This window comes from Falco biarmicus, chromosome Z, assembly GCF_023638135.1.
Source record: "Falco biarmicus isolate bFalBia1 chromosome Z, bFalBia1.pri, whole genome shotgun sequence".
NCBI lineage: Eukaryota > Metazoa > Chordata > Aves > Falconiformes > Falconidae > Falco > Falco biarmicus.
The window spans coordinates 5,721,667-5,744,826 of record NC_079311.1 but is presented as its reverse complement, the minus strand read 5'-3'; the positions used below and the strand labels follow the sequence as shown (position 1 = coordinate 5,744,826).

At 38.8% G+C, this 23,160-nt stretch overlaps 1 protein-coding gene across 1 annotated transcript in view; it reads right to left on the bottom strand.

Annotated features, from left to right (window-relative positions):
* Positions 1-23,160, bottom strand: part of ADGRV1 (adhesion G protein-coupled receptor V1) — a 291,184-nt gene that overhangs the window by 137,485 nt on the left and 130,539 nt on the right. Inside the window, 4 exon segments of the mRNA XM_056325098.1 lie at positions 17,392-17,492; positions 19,971-20,131; positions 21,828-21,967; positions 22,144-22,393. Of these exon segments, the coding sequence (XP_056181073.1) occupies positions 17,392-17,492; positions 19,971-20,131; positions 21,828-21,967; positions 22,144-22,393 (652 nt within the window).

Here is a 23,160-nt window from a genome sequence, read left to right as displayed (position 1 = left end):
TTCACCTGAGGTTTTGAAAGCATAACATTGGAACATGACTGAAAGCTGTATCTATAGCTTTGACTCTACCTGTGTAGCTCAAAAACTAGGATGCTGCCAAATGCAGTCTTACAAAGCATTTATTTTCCATAGTTTGGTGTTCCCTTGATGTTTGACTATGGTTGTGTGATATACCAGGTTGTCTAAGTAACGGACCTACCTGGGATTATTTTGCATCCAAGATCACTACACCACTCAGTGCATGTTAGGACAGCATCACAACAACTTTGTGTGGTCAATTTAAGACTAAATTGTGGAGGAATATGAAATAAACCAAGTGAAGCTACAATGCTTACACCTTCATCACTGATGGCAGGTGATGGCCTCCAAAGTTGGAGTCATCTGCTAAATATATGTCTCAATCAACGACCCTTAGCAACTTAAAATATTCTGAAAGGATAACACGCTGCAGTGTTCAGTAGAACCAGGTAGCAAAGATGTCTGCTGAAGCTAAAGCTAAAATGGATTCTTTACACTAAAAATGCCTCAGGTGAGAATTTTTCTTCAAAATTCTGTTTATAATGTTCAGCATATTGTAAGCATCAGAAATAGTGCAGCACTTCATAAACTAATTAAGCTACAAGTGAGCAATCTGTATACGACTATGGACTAATTAATTGGGCGATGAACTACTGAAAAATAAAAGCTCACATTAACCTGTTTTTGCTTTATTAAAAAAAAAAAAATTCCGGTTTTGTAAAACTATATTAACTAATTAGGAAGTTAATTTCGAGAAGGGGATGAGTGTTGTGTTGTACATAGCTAAATGTTAGGAGAATCCTGTAGAGTATTATAACATTTTGAAGATAATGTGTCAGTAATTTCAGAGGTTAGAAAAATAAACTGCTTCTTTTTTTTCCTTTGATAAACAGACTATCTACTGGAATCTGACATCTATCAGAGTCACTAATAACACCTGCGCACCTCAGCATTTCCAAACAATGTTTCTGAAGGTGCTTTATCCTGTGGTGAAGCTTTGAAGGACACTTGCCATTGTGAAAGCTGGAGGGAAGAACAATACATGCTGTTGGGCAGACCATTTAGATCAGCAAAATGGTATGTTGTGTTTCTGCCTCCAAGAGTGGTCTCTATATAAAGATAAAAAAAATTAAACCTGAGAGACCTAAAGCATTAGCAAATGCTGTGGAGGTCACCACAGCTCCGTGCACGTGGTTGAGTGTCACATACTGCAGCAGGATGTTAAAACTGGCAGCTGTGAACAGCGATCTTCAGAGAGTTCCCTGATCACATTTTATTTTCACAATGCATACTTTCTGGGGCTCTAAACTAGGCTGAGCTTAGTAAAAGTTTATTATAAATCTGAAGGAAAATCTTCCAGGCAACAAGAGAGTGAAGGTTTGGTGGGAAATTCCCGGTGACTCCTGCTCCCGGCCACAACAAGCCAAGCTCAGCTGCAGGCTCAGTCCACAGCTATTGCTGGATTTCAAAGGAGTCACTTCTTGTACTTGTGATAAGAAAGACCCCTTTTCTATTCATGCTTCTAAAAAGAAGTTCAGCACAGCCTTACATTTGCCTCCTATGTCAGGAATGCTCCATTTAGAAAATTAAGATCAAGTTCACCTTTGATTTTATCCTTTTAGTAGCGCTGAATGTACAAGCACGGAACAAAAAAGCTTACAATCTAAATTGTTATCAAAGCTAAACTGATTTAAAACTACTAAATAAACAAAACCAAGAATACACTACAGAGGAAAAATTTCAGAGGTAGAGGAAGACAAATGTGACCTTCCCATCACTAATTCCTAGGATTTTATAGTACAGAAAGTGACTGAAGAGCTAATGCTTTAGACATAGTAATCACACGGTAAACACCATTTCAGCCAACTTCCTTATTTGCTTCTATTCCATTCCTTTTCCAGTGAAACTTCACTTATGCACAGCTTTAAGAAACCAGTCTGACATTAACAAAACCTATTTTAACAATAGATAGCTTTTACCATCAAATATATCCTCAAAGCTTTTGTTCTTCGAAGCTGGGAACCTGAGACACCCAAACGAATAATTATCCTGAAGCGATTAGTTGGAATCATGTCTGATTCCAGCTAAAAGTTTGTAATGAGCTGCAAAGTATTAATGCCTTATATTGGTCTGTCTACAGCAGAAGGTACGTGTTTATACAAATATAAAGTTTATACAAAATATATGAACATCACTTTAACCTGTCCCACGTCAAGGGTAGGACTCTGTATCACAGTGAATTAATGACTTGGCAATCATTAAGATGAGGGTTTAGGAACACATTAACCACCCATCTACCCAAAACTCTGCTCCAAGGTAAGAGACTGCAAGGATCTGCACCAATTAAAGAGCATGATTTAATGTGAGGATAGATTTTGTTATAGAGCTTAGTCTTTTATCTCCCATGGAGACCTTTTGAAAATGTTTGTATAATTGCCTCTAATTGAAGTACACTACTGTATCTTGATCACAGATTACACTCAAACACAACTTGCAGTTAACTATGAGCCACTTTCAACTGTGAATTTACATAGAACAGGCAGTTCCATGTCTACACTTTTCGGCTATGTATTTCTCTATCTGCCTCTCACTTATTTTGTGCTGAATCATGCACACCTCTTTCACAAGAGACGGTAAGAAGATGAAATGCCTGTGTGTATTAGATTTAGAGGACTGATGTATCTTCTTGGGACACGTTTACATTGTATGACTTCTTGCTCCTGCACTTCCCAACTTTGTTCTTGTTGTGGGAACACATCAACATAAAAAGCTTACCTATCATGAAGCAGGGCTGCAGTTATTGTTTTAGGAAGTTTTTTTTGTCTCAAAAGGATAAATTATTTCCTAACTTACTTTCAATGCTGCTTTCCTGATTTTTCACAAGGATGTTTTCCTGAGAACCTGGACACTGTAAAGCACAATCACCCTAAAAGCAGACATGAGGATGATGTGCTTGACCTTGTACAACATAGTGGAATCATTTGTATGTCCCCTGTTTGCCATCTGCTTCTATACGGTGGTGACAGATCTGTGCTTGGACTGGCTGGAACAGAGTGTTATCAGGCCATGGACTAGAGTCGTATCTGTCTAAAAGTATTGCAGGACACATTAAAATGCTGTAAGCCTATGGACTGTCTGTGCAAGGGCCAGGGATAAATACCAGGGGGCAGCCTCACACTTTTCATCAGAAAATCTGTCCTTTGGGTGGAGCAGATGTTCTGTATCCCTGGGTAAATGATGTGTGTTCATTTGATTCAATTCTGTTTGTTTACTCACAGACGGCCCCAATCTTAAGACTTTGAATTCCTGTGCTTTCCAAGTTACTTCTTGCCAGCTGACCCACAATTATTGACTAAGGGAAGATTCCTATCCCATTCCAGCTGTGAAGTAAAACAAAGCAGTTAATTATCTCCTGTTTGCTTACTCCCCTCTCTCTTCTCTCCTAGAGACACGTCCTGGTTTCAGCTGGGACAGAGTTAATTTTCTTCCTAGCAGCTGGTGCAGTGCTGGGCTTTGGGTTTGGTATGAGAGCAATGCTGAGAGCACACTGATGGTTTTAGTTGTTGCCAGGTAGTGTTTACAGTAAGTCAAGGACTTTTCAGTTTCTCATGCGGAGAGGGCTGGAGGGGCACAAGGAGCTGGTGGGGGGACACAACCAGGACAGCTGACCCCAGCTGGCCAGAGCTGGCTGGGCATTGCTCAGCAGGGGGTGAGCATTTGTATTGTGCATCACTTGGGGTTTCTCCCTTCCCTTTGGATTTTATTCCTTTTGGCTCCCCACTGGGGAATTAAACCCCAGTCTGCCACATGACAGGCGGGGATACTCACCACCATATATTTATAAAACTCCAGCATCCCTAGAAAATGTTCCAGCCACACAAACTAATTTCTACTGATGCATATGCCTTGTGTTTTAGATCTTGGTTTCTGTTCTTTCATCTATCTCATTCCAAAAAGAGCTTTCCTGGTTTCTTTTTTTTTTTTTTTTTCTTTGAGTGAATGGTTGTCCACCAGCTGCCTAGCTATTAATTTAGAAAGAACTGAGAAGAATTTAATAAATGATTTCTCTTCATTGACTGGCTTCCCATCAAAATCCCATATAACCCATCTCAGTGGGTTTGAACTGCTTTGTGCAATGTATTGAAGTAGATGACGTGATCTGGTCATATGCTTCACAATTTTTTACATGAGGCCCTTCTATGCCAGCAATCTTTTAGATTGCTTGAATATCCAAATTCATAAATACAAAAAAGGCTCCCAACAAAACGGAAATATGGAAATAGAGCATAGTCTATGATCAACCATGATGGGGTTTAAGCCTTTTTTCATGAGTGACCATGAACGGTCAGTTGGGTTTGTTTGGGTTTTTTTGCATATGAACATATATTTTATATCCTCCCAGTTTCTTCCTCTAGCTAATATAATACCCCAGACTCTTTATTAATTATTTCACTGATCATTCACTGTCGTTTATGGTTTTCATCATCATTCCTCAGAGTCTATTCAGATCTGTATTTGTATTAGTGTCTTGTTTCAAATCATATTTTATTTAGCACAGGATACTGACATGACCTACGTGGGATGAAAAACGAATAACTAAAATGAACCGTGTGTCTTGTCTTTGTGTTATGACCTGTTTGTTTGACTCTTATAAACCTACATAATGTCATTTTCAAAAGGCACTTTCTACACAACAACAGGGAAAAAATCACCATGTGAAACAAAATCACATTTGCCAGTTTTCCTGGTTTCAGAACAGGCTTCAAGATGCAACAACCACACACCTCGTACTATCTTCCCTGCCTTGAAAGACTATTGTAACAGATGGAGCCCAGCATCGTGGACTAAATGAACTCAATTTAGAGGGATGATTTACAGACTAAGGGAATGATACCTGTGTGCTTATGTTAAAGAAGAGGAAAGGTGGTCATGCGCTGGAAAATGCAGCAGGATGTAAAAGATATGGAATAAGGGGCGGATACTGTCCTGGTTTCTGCTGGGATAAGTTAAATTTCTTCTTAGTAGCTGGTGCAGTGCTGGGTTTTGGATTTGGTGTGAGAACAATGTGGATAACACACCGATGGTTTGGGTTGTTGCTAGATAATGTTTATACTAAGTCAAGGACCTTCCAGTTTCTCAGGCTCTGCCAGCGAGAGAGCTGGGGGTGACAAGGAGCTGGGAGGGGACACAGCCAGGACAGGTGACCCCAACTAGTCAATGGAGTATTCCATACCATGGCACATCATGCTCAGTACGTAAACTGGGGGGGTGGGGGGCTGGCCAGGGGCTGTGGATCATTGCTCAGGGACTGGATGGGCATTCGTCAGCAGGTGGTGAGCAACTGTGTTGTCCATCACTTACTTTCACTTCTTCCTTCCCTTTGGATTTCATTCCTTTCCCCTTCTCACTCCTTTTCTTTATAACTGTTATTATTAATATTAGCACTGTTATTTTGTTTTATTTTATGTCAATTATTAAATTAAATTGTTCTTATCTCAACCTTTGAGTTTTACATTCCTTTTTGATTCTCCTCCCCATTCCTCTGGGTGAGGGGGGAGTGAGCCAGCAGCTGTGTGGTACTTAGCTACTGGCTGGGTAAAACCACGACACTAGTGTATAAAAATAGGCTATAGCCTGCTGATTAAAGTATCAAAAATTATACAAGTGTATTTAATCACAGTTAACTGTAACCATTAGTAAGCTGGCATTTATGAAAATCTTATTCAACTATTTTCAAATGCAATCAGGACGCCAACACACTTAAAACTACACTTGCTGCATGACTCTGGCAAGGTCAGGCTCTGGTTCATGTATACCAATAATTAATCCAATTAAGTCTTGAAAAGGACTTGTTACTCTACTGCGTATGGAACATTATCTGCCTGGAAGATACGAAGAAGTAGGTCATGAGAAAACTACCAAAAATGGGAACAAAAAGATCTATTTAAAATATTCTTGCACATATGCTTGCACATGGAAGAAAACAAACAAAGTGACAGTGGCGGAGTAAAAACAGAAGCTAAACATTCAGTAGTTAGTATAATTTTAATTAGCTGTACAGGAAAAGCACTGAGCCACTATTGTTCATGAAAACCTATGGCTTTCTCCAAAGGATAAGCTAAGAATGTTTTGAAAACTTCGCATTAACACAGCACAGCTGTTGCTGGGGCCTCAATTTATGGGTAACAGCAACCGATGAGGTGGTTCTCTCCAACAAGAGAGGCCTGAGGAAACCCTTTAGCAGAGGAATGAGCAATGGGAGATTTGTTAATTAGGAGAAGTAATAGATACCTACCTTTTTATTAAAGCAGAATAGCATGCATGAGTGGACAGAACAAAGGGAGAGGAAGAAACGAGGCAGAAAACGGGACCAAAAGTTTGAAAATTACTATGAAAAGCATGAAACAGACAGACACAGCAGCATAACCTGCTTCACAGTGAGATACAGAGAAAAGTAATGAATAGGCAATTTGGGAATGTTGCTGTCTACTCCCCTCTGTGTGTGGTCCCCAATTGTTTGTGATGTTGGGAAAAAATAGCGTATAATGAAAAAAGAGCTGTAAGGCATTAGCTGATAGAAATCTCATCTCTTAGACTTTAAAGTGATAAACAGCATTTGACTGTTTGCAATAAGGACAGGAGGTGTGAGATACCGTAGCAGCATTCTAACATATGTTATAGCATTGCTCATATATCCGAGTTTTGGCAAACACTAGGAGATAATGTCTAAGAAGACACTAGCAGCCTGTGCATTAACGCTACGTGGTGACTCAACACCAGAAAAGTGAACAAGGGTGGTAAAGCAACGTTATCCCTGTGAACAGCAAAAGTAGAAATTTATGGGTACTGCCATAGCGATATGTTACCAGCAAGAGACCAAAATCCTGCGTTGGTTGATGAAAAAATGTAACATAAAATTTAAATTATATAAGCATTTAGGATTTATACCTTACACACTCCATCACCTGCCCATGACTACTAGAGCACTTCTTCTTGCCCTCTTTCCAGGAGGTAGAGGTATTTCAGCTGCTTCGACATCTCCACACTCCCCAGACGGAGACCTTAAAGATCCACCCTTGTAACACCTGCTTTGCCTTCTACTTTTGCCTGAGCTTTTGTTCCAAGGTGTCAGGTTTGTACCCAGCCTCTCAGAGCCTCAGAAATTTGACAGCCGAGCTAACTCCAGAGGCAAGATGACTCCCTCTACTGGAAAAAGCGGAGAGATGCTGCGATGCGTTACCGGTGGGTAAGATACTCTTCCCGCTGCCTCACGTGACGTTTGGGTGATTGGGGGTAACAAACTGCTTGTTGTTTTAGAGTAACAGTCCTTCCTCAACATTATATGACGTATAAGACCTATTCAGATGATCAGGTGCACCACTGCTTGAAATAAGACCTCCTTGACCCTCAAATTCTAAAGGACCTCATACACCTTATCTATTACCTGAGGACACCTTTTATATATTTATTATTATTATTATTATTATTACTATTTTTAAAAAACCCCGTGTGCATATATATATATATATATATATGATCAAATAGCTCATAAAGCCACTGACACCTTGAGAAAAATGAAAATTTCTTCTGCAACAAATCCCTGATTAGGTCCAGCTTTGACTGTCTGATTCTTCTTGGATATTGTGGACTTGCAAGCAGTAACATAATGTAATAGACGTTGGCCCTCAGAGCCCTACTGATCATAAAACTGGATTGCTTTGCTATAAAAGCATTCAATTTAGATTACTATGATACTGTCTTTTATGTAAACTAATCCCTAAACAGTTCCACTTAGTACTAGGTTGAAACTCACTCTGAAAGAAAACACATGCATTGTGCTCTGACTTGGTGGGAATTACTGAAATCAGCAACTAGATAATTAACTAATTCAGGATGAAACTTACTGACAGAGTCACTGGGAGGAAAGGTTTAGGTGCTAATTCTTCTTGCAAAGGTAACAAAACAGGTGAGACTCCAAGAAGTCACTACATGTTGTATTATACTGGAACACGTTATCAGCAGGCTTAAGGAATATACATCACATACCTTGAAACTGTGTGACTGTTGCTGTAAAGCCACCAAGATTTATTTATTGTCACGTAAGGGACTGGGGAAAGCAGCTTACCCACATAAACATTCTTACTGATGCACCTTTCCCCTCTGACATCCCCAACAAGTGTTTTAGATAGCTATGCTACACAGAACTCTAACAGAAACACAGCAACTTTCACTTCATTACTCTTCCCTACAAAATGAAAATTTGTTGAAAATGCAGACAAAGTTGCTGGAAAACATAATTTTCATTCTTATAGTTGATCAAGTAAGTAAATGATGTGGTATCAACTGAAGACTAATGCTGAATCTTGAGTGTAATCCCAGACTCTGTGGAAGTAATGAAAATGGGACTTCCAATAGTATTTATTTGCTTATTCCTTTGAGATCAAATGATTGCCAGAAGGGCTGTCTTTCTTTATTAGGAAATATGACATCAAAAGTCTTAGCAGGAAAATATGCCCGTCCTATGGAAACCTCACTTATCCCAGGATGAACGGAATATTCCACAACTTTCTTAACACAAGTTGTGCAGGGAAATTGCATAATGTCGTTAAGAAATACAGCCATTATGATATCCCACCGAGGGAGTTAACAGGTAAGTATTCATTTGAGAAAGGTTCTGGTCACTTTAATGACATCAAATAATCCAAAATACCAAGAATGTTCAGTTTTACTGAATAATTCCAATATTCCTCTAACAGAAGTGGAAATCCTTTCCACTTTCCCTTGTGAGTAATCCCTGTAGAATCTCTCCTCCTCTAAATAAGAATGTTTAGATATGATTATCGCAAAGATAGGAACTCTGACATGAAGGGTGGAAGAAGACCACTTACTACTCATCGTTCCTTGTATCAAAACATTTCACAGTGAAGAGCAAACGGATAAAACCCATTAACATGGAGCTGAATTTCTACAGCAGGCACCAATTCTGGATCACTGGGTCCAGTTCTCTCCTGTTTCCCCTGCACCCTCTCAAACCTTATGGGTTGCTCAGCTTCATGAAGGGACCATGGCACCATGTTCAACATCATTTACTGCTGCCAGGTTACAGTAAGGAACTCACAGCAAGGAAATCGGAGGCCTAGTTGTCCTCAAAGACAATTAGGTTTTATAAAGCAAATTCACTCACCCTGGGTCACTGGGCTCTAACTGTATAGTAATGCATAAAAATAATTTTTGTTTTCTATTCTCTAAGGGTTTCATGCTTCACATACACGTGGAGTTTAGTGAAGCTCTGCACCAGGCTTCTTCAGACACAGACCTTTAATTTGTATTTCCCAACAGTTGACTAAGAAGCGCAGGCTTACCATAAGGAAGGACTGGGTTGACACGAAGGCTTCTCGCCACTGCCAGGAGAGAGGCAGGCACTCACTGGCACAAGCTGCCCCCGTGCTGAATGGTACAGACGATTGCTCTACCCACCTCATTCTGGGATATGCTTTGCAAAGCCCCCCTGTATATACACCTCCAGGTATAAATGACAATTTTTTTGTTTCAATTATGAATGGGAGAAAGTGAGAATTCCCCTAGTCTGGAGGAGAAGGGTTAAGATTAACAACAATACAGCAGAAGCAACATTTCAGAGTTAATGCAGAATTTTCCCCTTTATACAATGGCAGAAGCTACAGGCTCTACAATCCCTCATTTATACCCTGCTCCATCATCACCTCTTGGAGATTTCATCACATCTTTAAAATTTATCTTAGCTCTGGCAGAATTGTGTTTTCCATCCTCCTCCAAATCTGAGTGAGTCCAAATAATAAAATGACAATCCTAACAAGGCTGCAGTATATAATTTTCAAATAAATGTTTACCAGTTTTTTAAAGTAGGATTGTTTAAACAATTTCTCCTTAAAACACAGAACTGACATGTATGTTTGTATTTCTGCTCAGATTCAATAACACAGCTTTCACAGTTAAACACAGTAAGTATGATTCTACATCATCCACTTCTATCAGAGTCAATGGTAGGATAAATTTGGCTTGCCAACTTGGTAATTATTACAGATATTACTGTGATGGATGATGATGCTAAGTGCTACTTAGCTTGAGGACTGTTGAAATTAGAAAATATACACTTATTGTTTGACAAAAACAGGATGACCCAGTTTCCCAGCTGCCTTTTTTTCTGCTTGACCATCAGACTTTAATTTTGCATTACTGGCCAGAAGAATAGCAGGCCATTTGTACAACAATTACTGCTGTAAACACATTGGGACTGTTTAAATATTCCAGAGAAAGAGCTACTATATAAACACAGAGCAGTTCAGCAGTGCACACACCAAAAATCTAAACTGAGGACTTAGCACGTGTTCACATCATTTGCAATATTCAGCATTTGCTGTGGAAATAGCCTATGCATTCACACTAAAATTCAACGTGGACAAGATGCATCAAGCTAAGCATACACGCACAAGCAACATACAAAGTGCTTATTCATGTATTCCCGCCTGGAAATTCCCAGGCAAAGCACGAGAGCCATAAGCAATGGTTCCTATTAAGATTGTAATGTAGGTTTATATTTTTTTGAAAAGAATAATTTCATTTATTAGTATGACTGTATTGAAACATTGTGAAGTATGTTCTCATTATACTTGAATTTTTCAAATACACAGATCTTCACCTAAATTTACTCCAAAACTGAAAACCTCAGCTCAGTAATTTTTCCCCTTGTGCATTTAGGGTATTGTTGTATGATGTTATAACATACTGGTTAAACAAACAAACAAAATCTATCTAATGATTCAAGAAATAATGGTTGTTGGAAACATCACAATTCTTTGAGAGGATATCAGAATGGAAAGGAATAAAAAAATGTTTTAGAAATATCTAGCTTTTTATTGTCTTTCCAATGCATTTCACCAAATGCTCAGTTAAACATCCATTCCTGAATGCTTTGCAAATGCTCCACCAACGCTGGAAGCTCTAAACACACCAAGAATGCAATGAAGGTCCAATACTGTGAATAACCGTTACCTGTCACTGACAGAGTAACAGTCACTGTGAGCAGCCACAAAAGGCACGGCCTTGGAAGAGCAAATTTCTGAGCAATGTGCTGGAAAGGTTTGGCTGCCATCTATTGTTAATAGTAATTACTGCACTGGTAGCAATGGGGGGAAAAAACTGCTGCAAGCCTAATAAATACCCAGTACAAATATTAGCGGAAAACGAATTATTCATGTATGTATAAAACAGGGGAGCTAACCTGAAAAGCTTCTTAGTTTGTTTTCTTTTTTTTTTTCTGGTAAAAATGTAACTGCACTCAGGAACACCAGCTTCATTCTGTAGAGTGGCTGGAGATCTCTATAGATACAAATCCAGTGTCTACAACTGGATAAAAGCGCAAAGCACTAACATTTTACTTGAATGTAAACTAGGAATTATTAAATGCTGATTTTCACAGAAGTTCTCAGTTGAAACTGTCTTAAAGAACGCCTCTCACACAGAGTCATTGGTCAGCAAAACCACAAAACTTTTAATTGTATTCTAGGTATCTAATCGTATGTATACTGTCCACAAACTTGTAGGTAGGTGTAGCTGTACAAACATTTTCTATTTAGAGTTTTCTGTTAAACTTAGGCTTCCTAATTAGGCCAGTTCTCTCTGAGCAGAACATATGCCAACATATCACAACACTAGCAACTTCATAAAGATTTTCCTTCAGCTGTTCAGAACAGCTAGCACAGTAGTTCAGTTCCCTCTTGTCAAACATACCCCTTCTCTTTTCACTCTGCCTTAAAGCCACTTTCTTTTCATCGACAGCTGCTGCCAAGCTGTCTTTACTTCCTCTCCAAGCTAGCTAACTGGCTAAGCAGTTACCCTGCTAAAATCCTCTTTCAAAAGTTTTGTTCTAAACTTGCAGAATAATCGCATGGCAAAAGGAAGCAATCAGAAAAGCCATGGATTTTAGGGGTTGAGGATGAATAAAAAAGGGGTTTAGATGTGTTCTAAATAGTATCTCTGCAATTAAACTAAATTACATATTTACACACCTCATGGAACTGTTCTCAAGAATTACTCTGCACAGATCAGTGTTTCATATGAAAGTTTAAATGCAGTGTATTTAAACAAAAACAGCCAGCAGACAGAAAAGCCTGTGGGCCCAAGCTGAAGTTAACTTTCTCACCCAAAGTCCTTCAGCAGCTAGAACTGAGCACAGTATTCTAGCAGCCAGAGATACTTGACTTCCCCGCATTACTTGTCTACATGTAGAAGGAAAGGCAATAATGGCGTTTTTATGCTCATACATTAGCAGAAAATCCTTTCTGTCTTCATCCATTACTATCTGTAAACTTTCCCTGCATTAGTGATGCTCACTTTTCTCCACCCATGAAGCACATGCCTTTCAGACAGTTTTTATCTATAGTTTTGCTAATCCTCAGAATTTATTCTACTGATGAGAAGAAAAATGGAAAAGCGATGCCATTCAAACTCTCCCTCCACGCTTAAAAGGCTTACTAGAGATCAATGTGAAAAAAGGAGAAGCTGCCTTTATGTCAGGGCAGTGAGTGCACTAACACACCTTAAGGGTCGTGACCAGTCCCAGCTGGAGTCTCCACCTACATCTCTGCTCCAAGGGCCAGCAGCTGTATTTAAACTCAGCCTTGGGCCATCAGTCTCTACCTCAGCTGGTCTCCAGCCATGCCTATGCCATGCCCCTGCCCCTGCCTAACCTTAGGCAGAAACCTCTAAGATTACAACAGAGATGCTATTTGAAACCTGGAATTGTCAGCAGTTAAGATACGCTAGGCGTACCACTGACAATATGCTTGCACATCAGTGTATGAAAATTTAAAAGTGGTAAGTTTAGAACATTTAAATAGCAGAAAATGCAGTAACTTTTTATCTTAGTTCCCCTTTAGGTCATACTTTAAAAACACACAGGCACACACACACCCCTTTCTCTGGTTCTTTCATATATATTTTGGAGATAAGTTGACTTAGACTCCTTTCATTAAAACTGAATTTCAATTGAATATGCTGATCAAGTGAAATGTTTCCCATAGCTGTACCTGCTTTGACTACACGTTTTTTGGAAGTGTGCATGTGGCATTCATTTTACAGCAAAGCAGCTGCGGCACAGGCCTGAGAATGGAGGAACACGCGTTTCGCAGCTTGTTAAGACCTGGAATTACAATTCTATCAGTAAACCAAGGAATTTATGTTCAGGGTATTTGCAGAAATAAATAAGCTCACCGACTACTACTGCAGCTAAACAACTCTAAGGATAATAAAGGTATCTCATGAAATAATGAGACTGAAACTGAGAACCAAGGCAGGTCACACAAAAAAATGCCTCAAAGAGCAACAAGTTCTGATTTGGGATACTATATTACATATTACCTTTTTTTTTTTATTTTGAGAGATCTGAACATGCGGTTGGGCCTTAACTGTTCACTTAAGGTACAGTTATGTGAACAGCCCTTTAATACCATCTTTAAAGATTCTTCTTGTACAGGTGAAGCATTCATTTACTTCTATTTGTCCTTCCTTCTGGGTGACTTTTAGGCATGGAGATGCATTATTAAATTCCTGGAAAAAAGACCTCTGTACTACACACCAACCAGCCTGACCACAGCCCCCAGGGCAGCTGTAGCTAAACCCTGTGGATGCCATACCTTGGGCAAGGACAGAAGGGTGTCTGGGAACAGCCATCATACATTTATGAAGGCAAAATCATGCCTGACTAACCCAACCTCCTTCCATAAAGAGATGACCAACTTAGGCAAATGCAGCAAACGTTGTTCTCCCTAACTCTAGCAAGCCCTTTGACATGATTTCTGTGGTATTCGCAGTATTATAACTGCAATGCTGAGGCATGCTTTGGTTCACTGGCTTATAAAGTAAGTGGAAAATTGCCCGCACCATGAGGCTTGAAGGGTTATGATCAACAGTGTGTGGTCCAGCTGGAGCATGGTTACTAGCTGCATTCCTCAGGAGTCGCGATGCAGTGGCTGATACTATTTAAAGCATCTGGGCATAGATGATGGGCAAAAGGCCACGCAGGGAGTTCTAGAAGAACACAATAATCTGGATGCAGGTGATTTGCGAGGCTGTTGTTTAAAGGAAAATCATCAGCCTGGAAAAAAGGCTGACGTCAGAGAACACTCAACAAAGGCAAACACAAAGTCATACAGCTGTTGACAGAGTAATGCACAGGCTGAGCCAAATGTCAAGGCAGCTGCACTGCAGAAGACCACCTGAGGGTCCAGTGGACGGCAAGTTTACCACGAGTCAGCAGTATGCCTTGTTGCAAAGCAGCCTAGTATTGCTGTTTGACTTACACTAGCAAATAGTAAAGGGAGGTGATTCTTCCCTTCTATTCCACCACTTGTGTGACCGCATGTGGTTAGAGATGGGATGTCCACTACAGGAAAGAGACTGACACACTGGAGAAAGTTCAGTCCAAGTCCACCAAGATATTCAGACCACAAAATATACATAAGACCTGGGAGGGGGAAATATTATCACTGTTATAAATTACCCCATAGAAATCCCTAGAAATGAGGGAAACAAATCTTCTTGCAGATTCAGACTGACAGCATGAGAGACAATGGATGCACGCTGCAACAAATTCAATTTAAACTAGATATTGGGAGATAGTTTTCACAATGGGTGGTCAAACACTGACCAGGTTGCCCAGAGATTGTGGGCTCTCCATTGCTAAAGATGCTCAGAATTCAACCGGAAAGGATCCTGAACAACCTGCCCTAGCTTGGGCTTGCTTTGAGCAGGGTTTTAAACCAGAAAGTTTACAGAGGTGGCTTCCAACCAAAATTACTCAATAGGTCTAAACATATGCAACAGACTTAGGAGAAATGTTGAGTCACTGTCCCTGGAGGTATTTAAAAGACACGTAAACACAGCACTCAGGGACATGGTTTAGTGGTGGACTTGGCAGTGCTGGGTTAACAGTTGGACTCAATGACCTTAAGGGTCTTTTCCAACCTAAATGGTTCTATGATTGTATGATTTTAACTATGCAATCACTGTAAAAATAACCTAACTTTGCTTGAATGAATGCACCAATATATGCTGGAGGCCACCCAGCTGAAAAACGGCTTGGCAGAAAAGACCCTGGGCATGCTTGTGGACACCAAATTGAACACAAACCAGCTATGCGCCCTTGTGGAAAAGAAGGCTGATGGTATCCTGGGCTGCACTAGGAGAGCATTGCCAGCAGGTCGAGCAGGGTGATCCTTCCTCTCTGCTCAACACTGCTGAGGTGACACCTGGAGTGCTGTGTCCAGGTCTGGGCTCCCAGTACAAGAAAGACATAGACATACTGGACAGAGTCCAATGAAAGGCCACCAAGGTAAGTAAGGGATGCAGTCTCTCTCTTATGAGGAGAGGCTGAGAAAGCTGGGACTGTTCAGCCTGGAGAAGAGAGGGCTCAGGGGGATTTTATCAAAAGATACAAATACCTGTAGGGTGGATGCATAGAGGACAGAGCCAGGCTCTGTTCAGTGGTGCCCAGTGACAGGACCAGAAGCAAGAGGCAAAAACGGAAAAGCAGAAGCTCCCCTCTGGACACCAGGAAACCCTTTTTCACTGTGAGGGTGACCGAGCACTGGCACAGGTTGCCCAGAGAAGTTGTGGAGTCTCCATAATTAGGAATATTCAAAAGTCATTGGACATGGTCCTGGGCAACAGGGTCTGGGTGTCCCTGCTTGAGCAGGGGGCTTGGGGAAGATGACTTCCAGAGGTCCCTTCCAATCTCAGCCATTCTGTGTGATTCTGTATGTAAATTAAGCTGTTTTAATGGATACAAAAGACCTGGTAAGGAGTCCTTATAGGGAGGGGGGAAAAATACTGTGAAAAATAAACTCACTGTAAAAGTAAACAAGCTTCTCTGTACTGGAAATGCAACATATTGCCAAAGCAATTGAAAAGTACTGGAGATAGAAAGAATGCAATGTGGATAAGGATAGTACCGTTCCATGCAAAATATCAAACAATTCTGGGAACACAGACAATTCAACATTCACTGCAAAGGAAAAGAACCTTTTGAAAAATATACCATTAGACTGTAAAATGCACTGCAAAGCTCTCAGTAGCCTTGTTTAGTATAATCACATTACCATGAGCAAGTCCTTACCTGTGTTAGGAGCTATGTGTCCCAAATTAAGTCAGCACATTTGTACGCTTTTAACCATGCACATTACAGGTCCCTGGAACAAACTAGCTTTCGTTGTAACTACTCAGAACTATTAAAAATCATTAAGTATGTGTTTGAAATTCAAGACCTGAGACGTAAAATACCTTTACACCCTAAGATGCAAGAAACCTGCTGGTATGGAGTGGCCTCTAGAAGTGCTGTGAGGACTTTTCCTGCTCCTTCTCTTTTAAGCCCAGTTGTGTGATGAACATTATCTACAACAAAGAACTGGATCATGAGGTAATATGAATAAAATTATATACTAGCCATGCTAGTAGACAAAAGCTTGTCTAAGAGATATGCCAGTCGCTAAATTTTTACAGGTAACAGGGTTGTTTCAACATTCTGCAGAGTATTTCCCTCAGATGACACATTCTTCTAAGTACCTGCCTGTTAATATGCTGAAATTCTCTCATCATCCCTGCCTTCAGCACATATTTAAACTTGCAATTACATCATATTCAAAGTATTTAAAATATACATAAACTCTCCTTCTTAAGGAACCTTTCCATAAACTAATTTTAAGATCCTTGAGGTTATTCATAGCTTCTCAGCTCCTCAGGTGTAGCAAAGCTTAGGAAGTCACATTTTAGAGGAGAGAGAGAGAGACTTATTCTCCTTTATATGCTCCTTCGGTTTGCTGTCATTTTATTACCAACTATTTGAACTGGTATGAGAACTAGGAAGACTTTCTACAGTGTATTCTCTCTTGTTATTTAAAATTGTCATAACTATACCTTCCTAAGAATACTAGAGTGGAAAAAAGCTGTCATTGTCTACTACTCAAAATAAAACTTTCCCACAGAATTTGTGATTACTGACATCAGTTAATAACAATGTTAATGATGGAAGTCTTTTATCTCAATTATATACTTTATAATCAAAACATTTGTTATTCAGCATACAGGACTATCATCTCATGTGGCTATATCATCCATAAGCTTTCTCTAAATATTTTCAGAAAATGTATAATTTAATTTTAATTACCAACAAAGGATATGATTATTGGATTAATTGTAAGTATAGTATGTTAAAATCGTTTTCCAAAAATGTTTACACTGTGGAAAAGAAAAGCAGGTCTGTTCAGATATGGCCATGGATGTGAGGAAAAAGAAAGATGTACTTAATTTGCATTTAAAGACTTCAGCCTTTTTTCTTACCTGAGTACCCAAACAAGCAACCATCATGTGAGTGAGAAGTTTAGCTGCAAACATTGCACACCTGGTGCAGAAAAGGTGGGAGATAATAGCCAAAGTGAAACCTACACAGAAACAAAACAAAACAAAAAAGGGGAGGGGAGGAAATTTAAAGCTTAGGCTAGTAAGCTATGCTCCTAAATAAAAATAATGCTGGATGTCTTGAAGGTGCAGATCATTAAAAAACAAAAAACCCTCAAACCTTACAGAGAGAATATGTTCACTTGGGTTCATGCTGGGATCACTCAGGAATATATTACTGAAGTACTAACATTTATTTAACTTTTTCATAGGCTGGGAGCTAAAATAATTTCACAGTGCAAACAAGTAGTTTTTGCAAAGGGTTTGGTTTTTTTGCTGTTATTTCAGCATGACATAAATGATTGTCATAATAGTTAAATATAAAGGAAGGGTAACTTTTCAGTGTTCATATTATTACATCAAAAAATGCTTTTAGAAAGAAATAAAAAATTGCCTCCAGCTGGGTAGTAGATTCAGTAGATAGCTTTAGTAGATAGCTATAACCTTCTACACGCCAGTCTCCCATTTCATCTGAGTTCAGCATAGAAATCTATTATAGCAGTACTCAGAAAGAATAACACTTTTCCTTTCGCTAATTTATTGTGAACATGAACAGAACAGAAATTGCAAGAGCCCATTACCTACCAGTAAATAGCTCTTGGAAGAAGGACCCTGGGAAAGCTCAGCCACTAAGGAAAACACTGCTAAAGCTCAAGTAGAGTTCATTGTGCCCTTCCACACCCCTTGAAGGGTAGGAATCTGGATACTTAAGGCAGATCTTTTATTCTCTCTTGAGACAGACTGGTTGCTCAACTACAAGTATTTGTAACATACGAATGAAATAAATAATTGCAGAAAGAATTATTTCTAAACCTTTTAAAATTGGGTAGTGTTATTTATACAACTATCTACATAAGAAAACTGGAAATAATATTATTTCACTCTCCTGTGCTACTTTTTTATAATTATTTTTTTTTATTCTTCACAGCTAGGTGGAGACACTAGAGAATAAATAATATTCTTATAGCTCTTAAATTTAAAACAATTTTTTAATTACTAGATTTAAACATAATCACATAAGGGAACACCTTCCACCAACCAAAGAAGCTGAAAGGCATTGCAGTTATATTCAAGGCAAACCCTAAACCAGGCTAAACTGTTCTAATTTTTAACATACATTCTTATGGTACATGACTACAGTAAATGGGTAATGCAGAAGAAAGATCTGTAGGTCTTTATTGCTTCCAGCTCAGCAACATACTTCGCTTCAGTTTCTACAGCATATTGGTTTACTTTTAATTGTTTTTTTCTTAATTTTCTATAGCATTTTGCATTCTATGGCATATTGATTTACTCTTTTTGCCCTGTAAACAGCAATTATATTTGTTTATTAGAATTTGTCTTTTTTCTTTTACTTTCACTAACACAATCTAAGTTATAAGCTTAATTGTATTTTGAAATCTGCTTATCTGCTAAAAAATCTGTCATTTTTAAATGAAACATTCAATTTGTATGATGTAGGTGAAAACCAGGGGGGTTTCTTCTCTTTTTTTAAATTTTTTTTTATGGCTGAGGTTTTCAAACAATTAAGGAGCCCAGCTTTAGCCGGTTAGGGCAGTTTGCTGGGAGGAGATAAATAGGAGATTTAGCTGCTTGCCACTGGTTTTATTACTCATACAGAGATGACCTAGTACAGAAGTCATAAATCTCACAAGGAGCAGACCCAGAACCCCATTTAAATGCCTTAAGCTTAGACTAAGAATCTCTTTAGCATGTTTTCTTAGTGACCCCATTACTCTTGGGTCCCTGCTGGCACAGTGCCTAACACAAGAAATTGCCTTTCATCTGGGATTGCTTGCAACATAATAGTGAACAGGCTGCACTGTGAAAGGTGTAATTTCCCTCCTTTAGAAGCCAAAAGGAGTTTAAAACTTAGATCTCCTACTTCCTGTCTGATGTTTTGGGACTCTTGCAAATGCTAGCGTAGCTGTCAAGGAAGGGAGTCATGATGCTCATAGGTTAAACTCCTGGGTTTCTCCCCAGATGTTAGGGAACAGTTAGGCTGCAGAGTGTAAAGGAGCTCTACACGCCTGAATCTCCCTCAAGTTACCACTTCTGAGTGTAAACTGACAACTAAAATCGACAAACAATTTTCAAGCTAGTAGCAAAGTGTCTGAAAGATTTGACAAAGAGGACAACTGTACTGCTCCTAAAGACACGGGTGAATTTAGCATTTTTATGTTTCTTCCCACAAATGAATGACATATTTCTATTTTGTATGGTTCAATAAAACATCACAAGGAAACGTACTTATTTGCTAGACTTTTTTTTTCAGTGGCAAAATTTGGCAGTGTGCAAATACCAGCCTAGATGGTAAGTTCAATACAATGAAGTTAGTTAACATCCCTCCAGTACCCCTCCAAATAAAAAGATTGTCATTGGTTACTAAAATCACTAAAAATCAATCAGTCTAACTAGTCATCAGGTGTTATTAATGAGAAAACTATCTTAAATCAACTGACCTGAAATGCAGATAAATCCAGAAGAGAAAAAAGCTTCATTGTATGAAGACAAGTTATCTGTTTGGGCATAAACGGCATAAATGGACATATGAGAACAAGAGCATTCCACGTAGTCTGATGTGTCATCAACAACTTTGCAGAACCCGCTATCAGTCAGCCAGCTGCAAAACAAACAATGCACACATTTGGAAATGGACTTGTGCAATTTACATGATAAGCAGGCTTGAAAATTGTTGTTGTATCCTGAAATCTCAAGTTTTCTGAACTATTGCATAGGTGGTTTGTGTAATCTTTCAGGTGCAGTTCTCAGATTAGCACATTTACATGACATTAAAATATTTTTATAGCTGGGGTTTTACTATCTTGATTAAAACCAATTGTAAATATAGGATGAACATTTTTTTTTTTCCACTAGAGAATATTTGTGACCATTTTTTTAAAGCTTCTGCAAAATTTACGGGTCCATCTGACTTTTCAAATAGTTTGTTACTTAACTTGCCCAATACCTTACCCCATTATGGAGAATGCTTCACTTTATACTGCTATGTATTATTTTGAAACTAATATTTATGTTTTGTTCTCATTTAGTACTGCTAAACTGATTTGGAAAAAGGATTCTATAGGTGACATCCTAAGCCACTTCTAGTGGCAATCACATCTGCTCTGTGATACAGATAGATAAAAGGAGAGTGTAGAGGTAAATTCTGATGCACCTCCTTTCTGAAGAGAAACAGTTTATGTCAATGGCAGACTGTTATAACCCAGTCAGGCTAGTGAAATCTAACCCAACTAGATCTCAGCAGAATACAGAACATAATTCTCTCCAAATTCATTTGTACTGCGTGAACAGAAAAGACATAGGCTAATCAAATAATGGGGCATTGGAGAGCACACACAGAAAATTTTATTCCACAGTTTCCAATGGTATGAATAGCTACAGGAATGGAAAACGATCAGCAGTTCACCATTTCTTCTAAAAACCAGAAGGCATCAACTTAAGCAAGTAGCAGCAATATTAAACAAACAAACAAAAAAAACCCAAAACCCAACAAAACAAAAACCAACAGGAGATGGCTTTTCTGTCAAAAAGTCATAGTCCTATAGAGATGACTGTTAAAAGATGTGCTGAAATTCTGGACAGTGCAAGGAAAGATTAGGTAAGTTTGCGGTAGACAGATCATTTGGGGCAGGAAATAGGCAAAATCACATTCAGCTCATAAAGACACTGGAGAGTATAGAATCAGGATAACTGCTATTTACACTCATCCTGATCTTACTCTTCCCTGGGCGTTTATTTTTAGCCACTACTGGAGACAGGATACTGGTCTAGGTAAGGCCCTAGCCTGCCCTTTAACAGGTTTTTTTTGGTTCACTTACACAGTATCTTTCACAGACACAAAGAAAAGGGTGGATATTAGCAGATTAGAAACATTCTGAGCCAGTGACTTGAAGCAATACCACAGATGCAGGTTTAATTCTTTACTTCTGTAAGAATGGACTCGAAGTGTTGTCTGTTAACAACTGTAGAGTAAAAACTCATTAATATCAATGAAGTGATACAGTTCTGGGATTTATGGCCTGTCAGCACTGCCTAACACATCATTACATAATCTAAATGGTATTTTGGTGCAAAAAGTCAGGAGTACAAGTCTGAGAAATGTCTGAGTTGGAATAATTATGCATTTTATTATAAAGTTTTATGTGCTGATACAAAGGCCGGAAGAATTAAGAAAAAAAGACAGATAGCAAATGGATCAGTTTTAAACTAGCAAATGATCTAATTGGAGTTATCACATCTTAGGTGATTACACAGGTTCACGGTAGAAACCAGAAAACTAAACAGATTAATAAAATAACCTTTCAGCAGCTTGATTCCAGAGGAGACATAAAGACTTTTGTGGAACAATCCGACTTCCTGTAGCAGAAATCCGATAAATTACTTCATTGTTATCTTTCAAAGGCTGTGAACTTCGACCCTTCAAACTCATAGAAAAAACCTGAAACAACACATACAACATACATACAAATTTAATATTAAAATTCAAGTCAGTGCTCATTTTTATCAGAGAAACACACAAAAATGTTTGCATTCTTTTAAATACATTCAAGACATTTTGACCAATATCTAAATTAAACTAATCTCTTGAAAAAATGAACTGCATTATCTTCAAACCTTGTTCTTCAGGGCAAGTTCTTTATCTCCAGTAAGGAACCACTGCTGACTGCTGTATTCTGTGAACTGTACATATTCACACTTCTCTTTTTGAGGCGGCGATAATATGACAGAGACCTCTAGTAAATGTTCAGGCACTTGAATAGAATCCCCATCTTTTCCATCAAATCTGTGTCCATTGATTTGCTGAGGAAACCAGTTGTGAGCCATTATTGCAATGTACGGGCAGCTATCAAGGATGTTTTTACCTCTGTTGAAATGGAAAAGCAAGAGGGCTGGTAAGTGGCACTGAGCTTCACTATTCTTCACAGAATGACTCTAAAATGTATTTGTAATTAATACTTTATTGCTCCATCATTTTTAGGCTTTATGGCATTTAATTGACAGACAATTGCAAATTCTGTGGAAAAAAAAAAAAAAAAGAGGGGCCGAGTTATTATGTATTTCAGCTTCTTCACTTTCCCCCTGGGTTTTGCTCACTATGATTTCCAACCAAAACCCCTCCATGGCAAACTAGGTTATCACAATACCCAACTTTATAAGTGGATGTAGAGATGAGTCTACAAGGGGAGGCATTCAAATGGACAATATTGCTTTACTTCTTTTTCCCAACAGACAATGCCTTCGAATAAAGCATTTGAACTTTCAGGTTCTGGATACTGTTCAGGATAGTGTCAACATTTACACCATTTACTGTCTTTTGCCTGAGATGGGCCTCATACCCCCTACAAAATAGGAAATGGCAAGAAAAGTTACATCCCAATAGAAGCTGAGAGAGAATTTTAAACTATGCTGTTTTTCTGAGGGGAAAAAAGGTGTGTTCTTTTCCTAAATTCAACTACCAGTGGTTTAACAGATTCACAGTGGGAGAAACCCATTGTTTGAAACCATCTGTCTCATTAAAGTGTCATCTATTTGTGCAGTCACCTATTTCCCCTGCCCATCCACCTGACCACAGGGTATAAATGCACTTGCAGACAAAACCAGCAATTTGAAACTACATGTAAAAGCTACAAG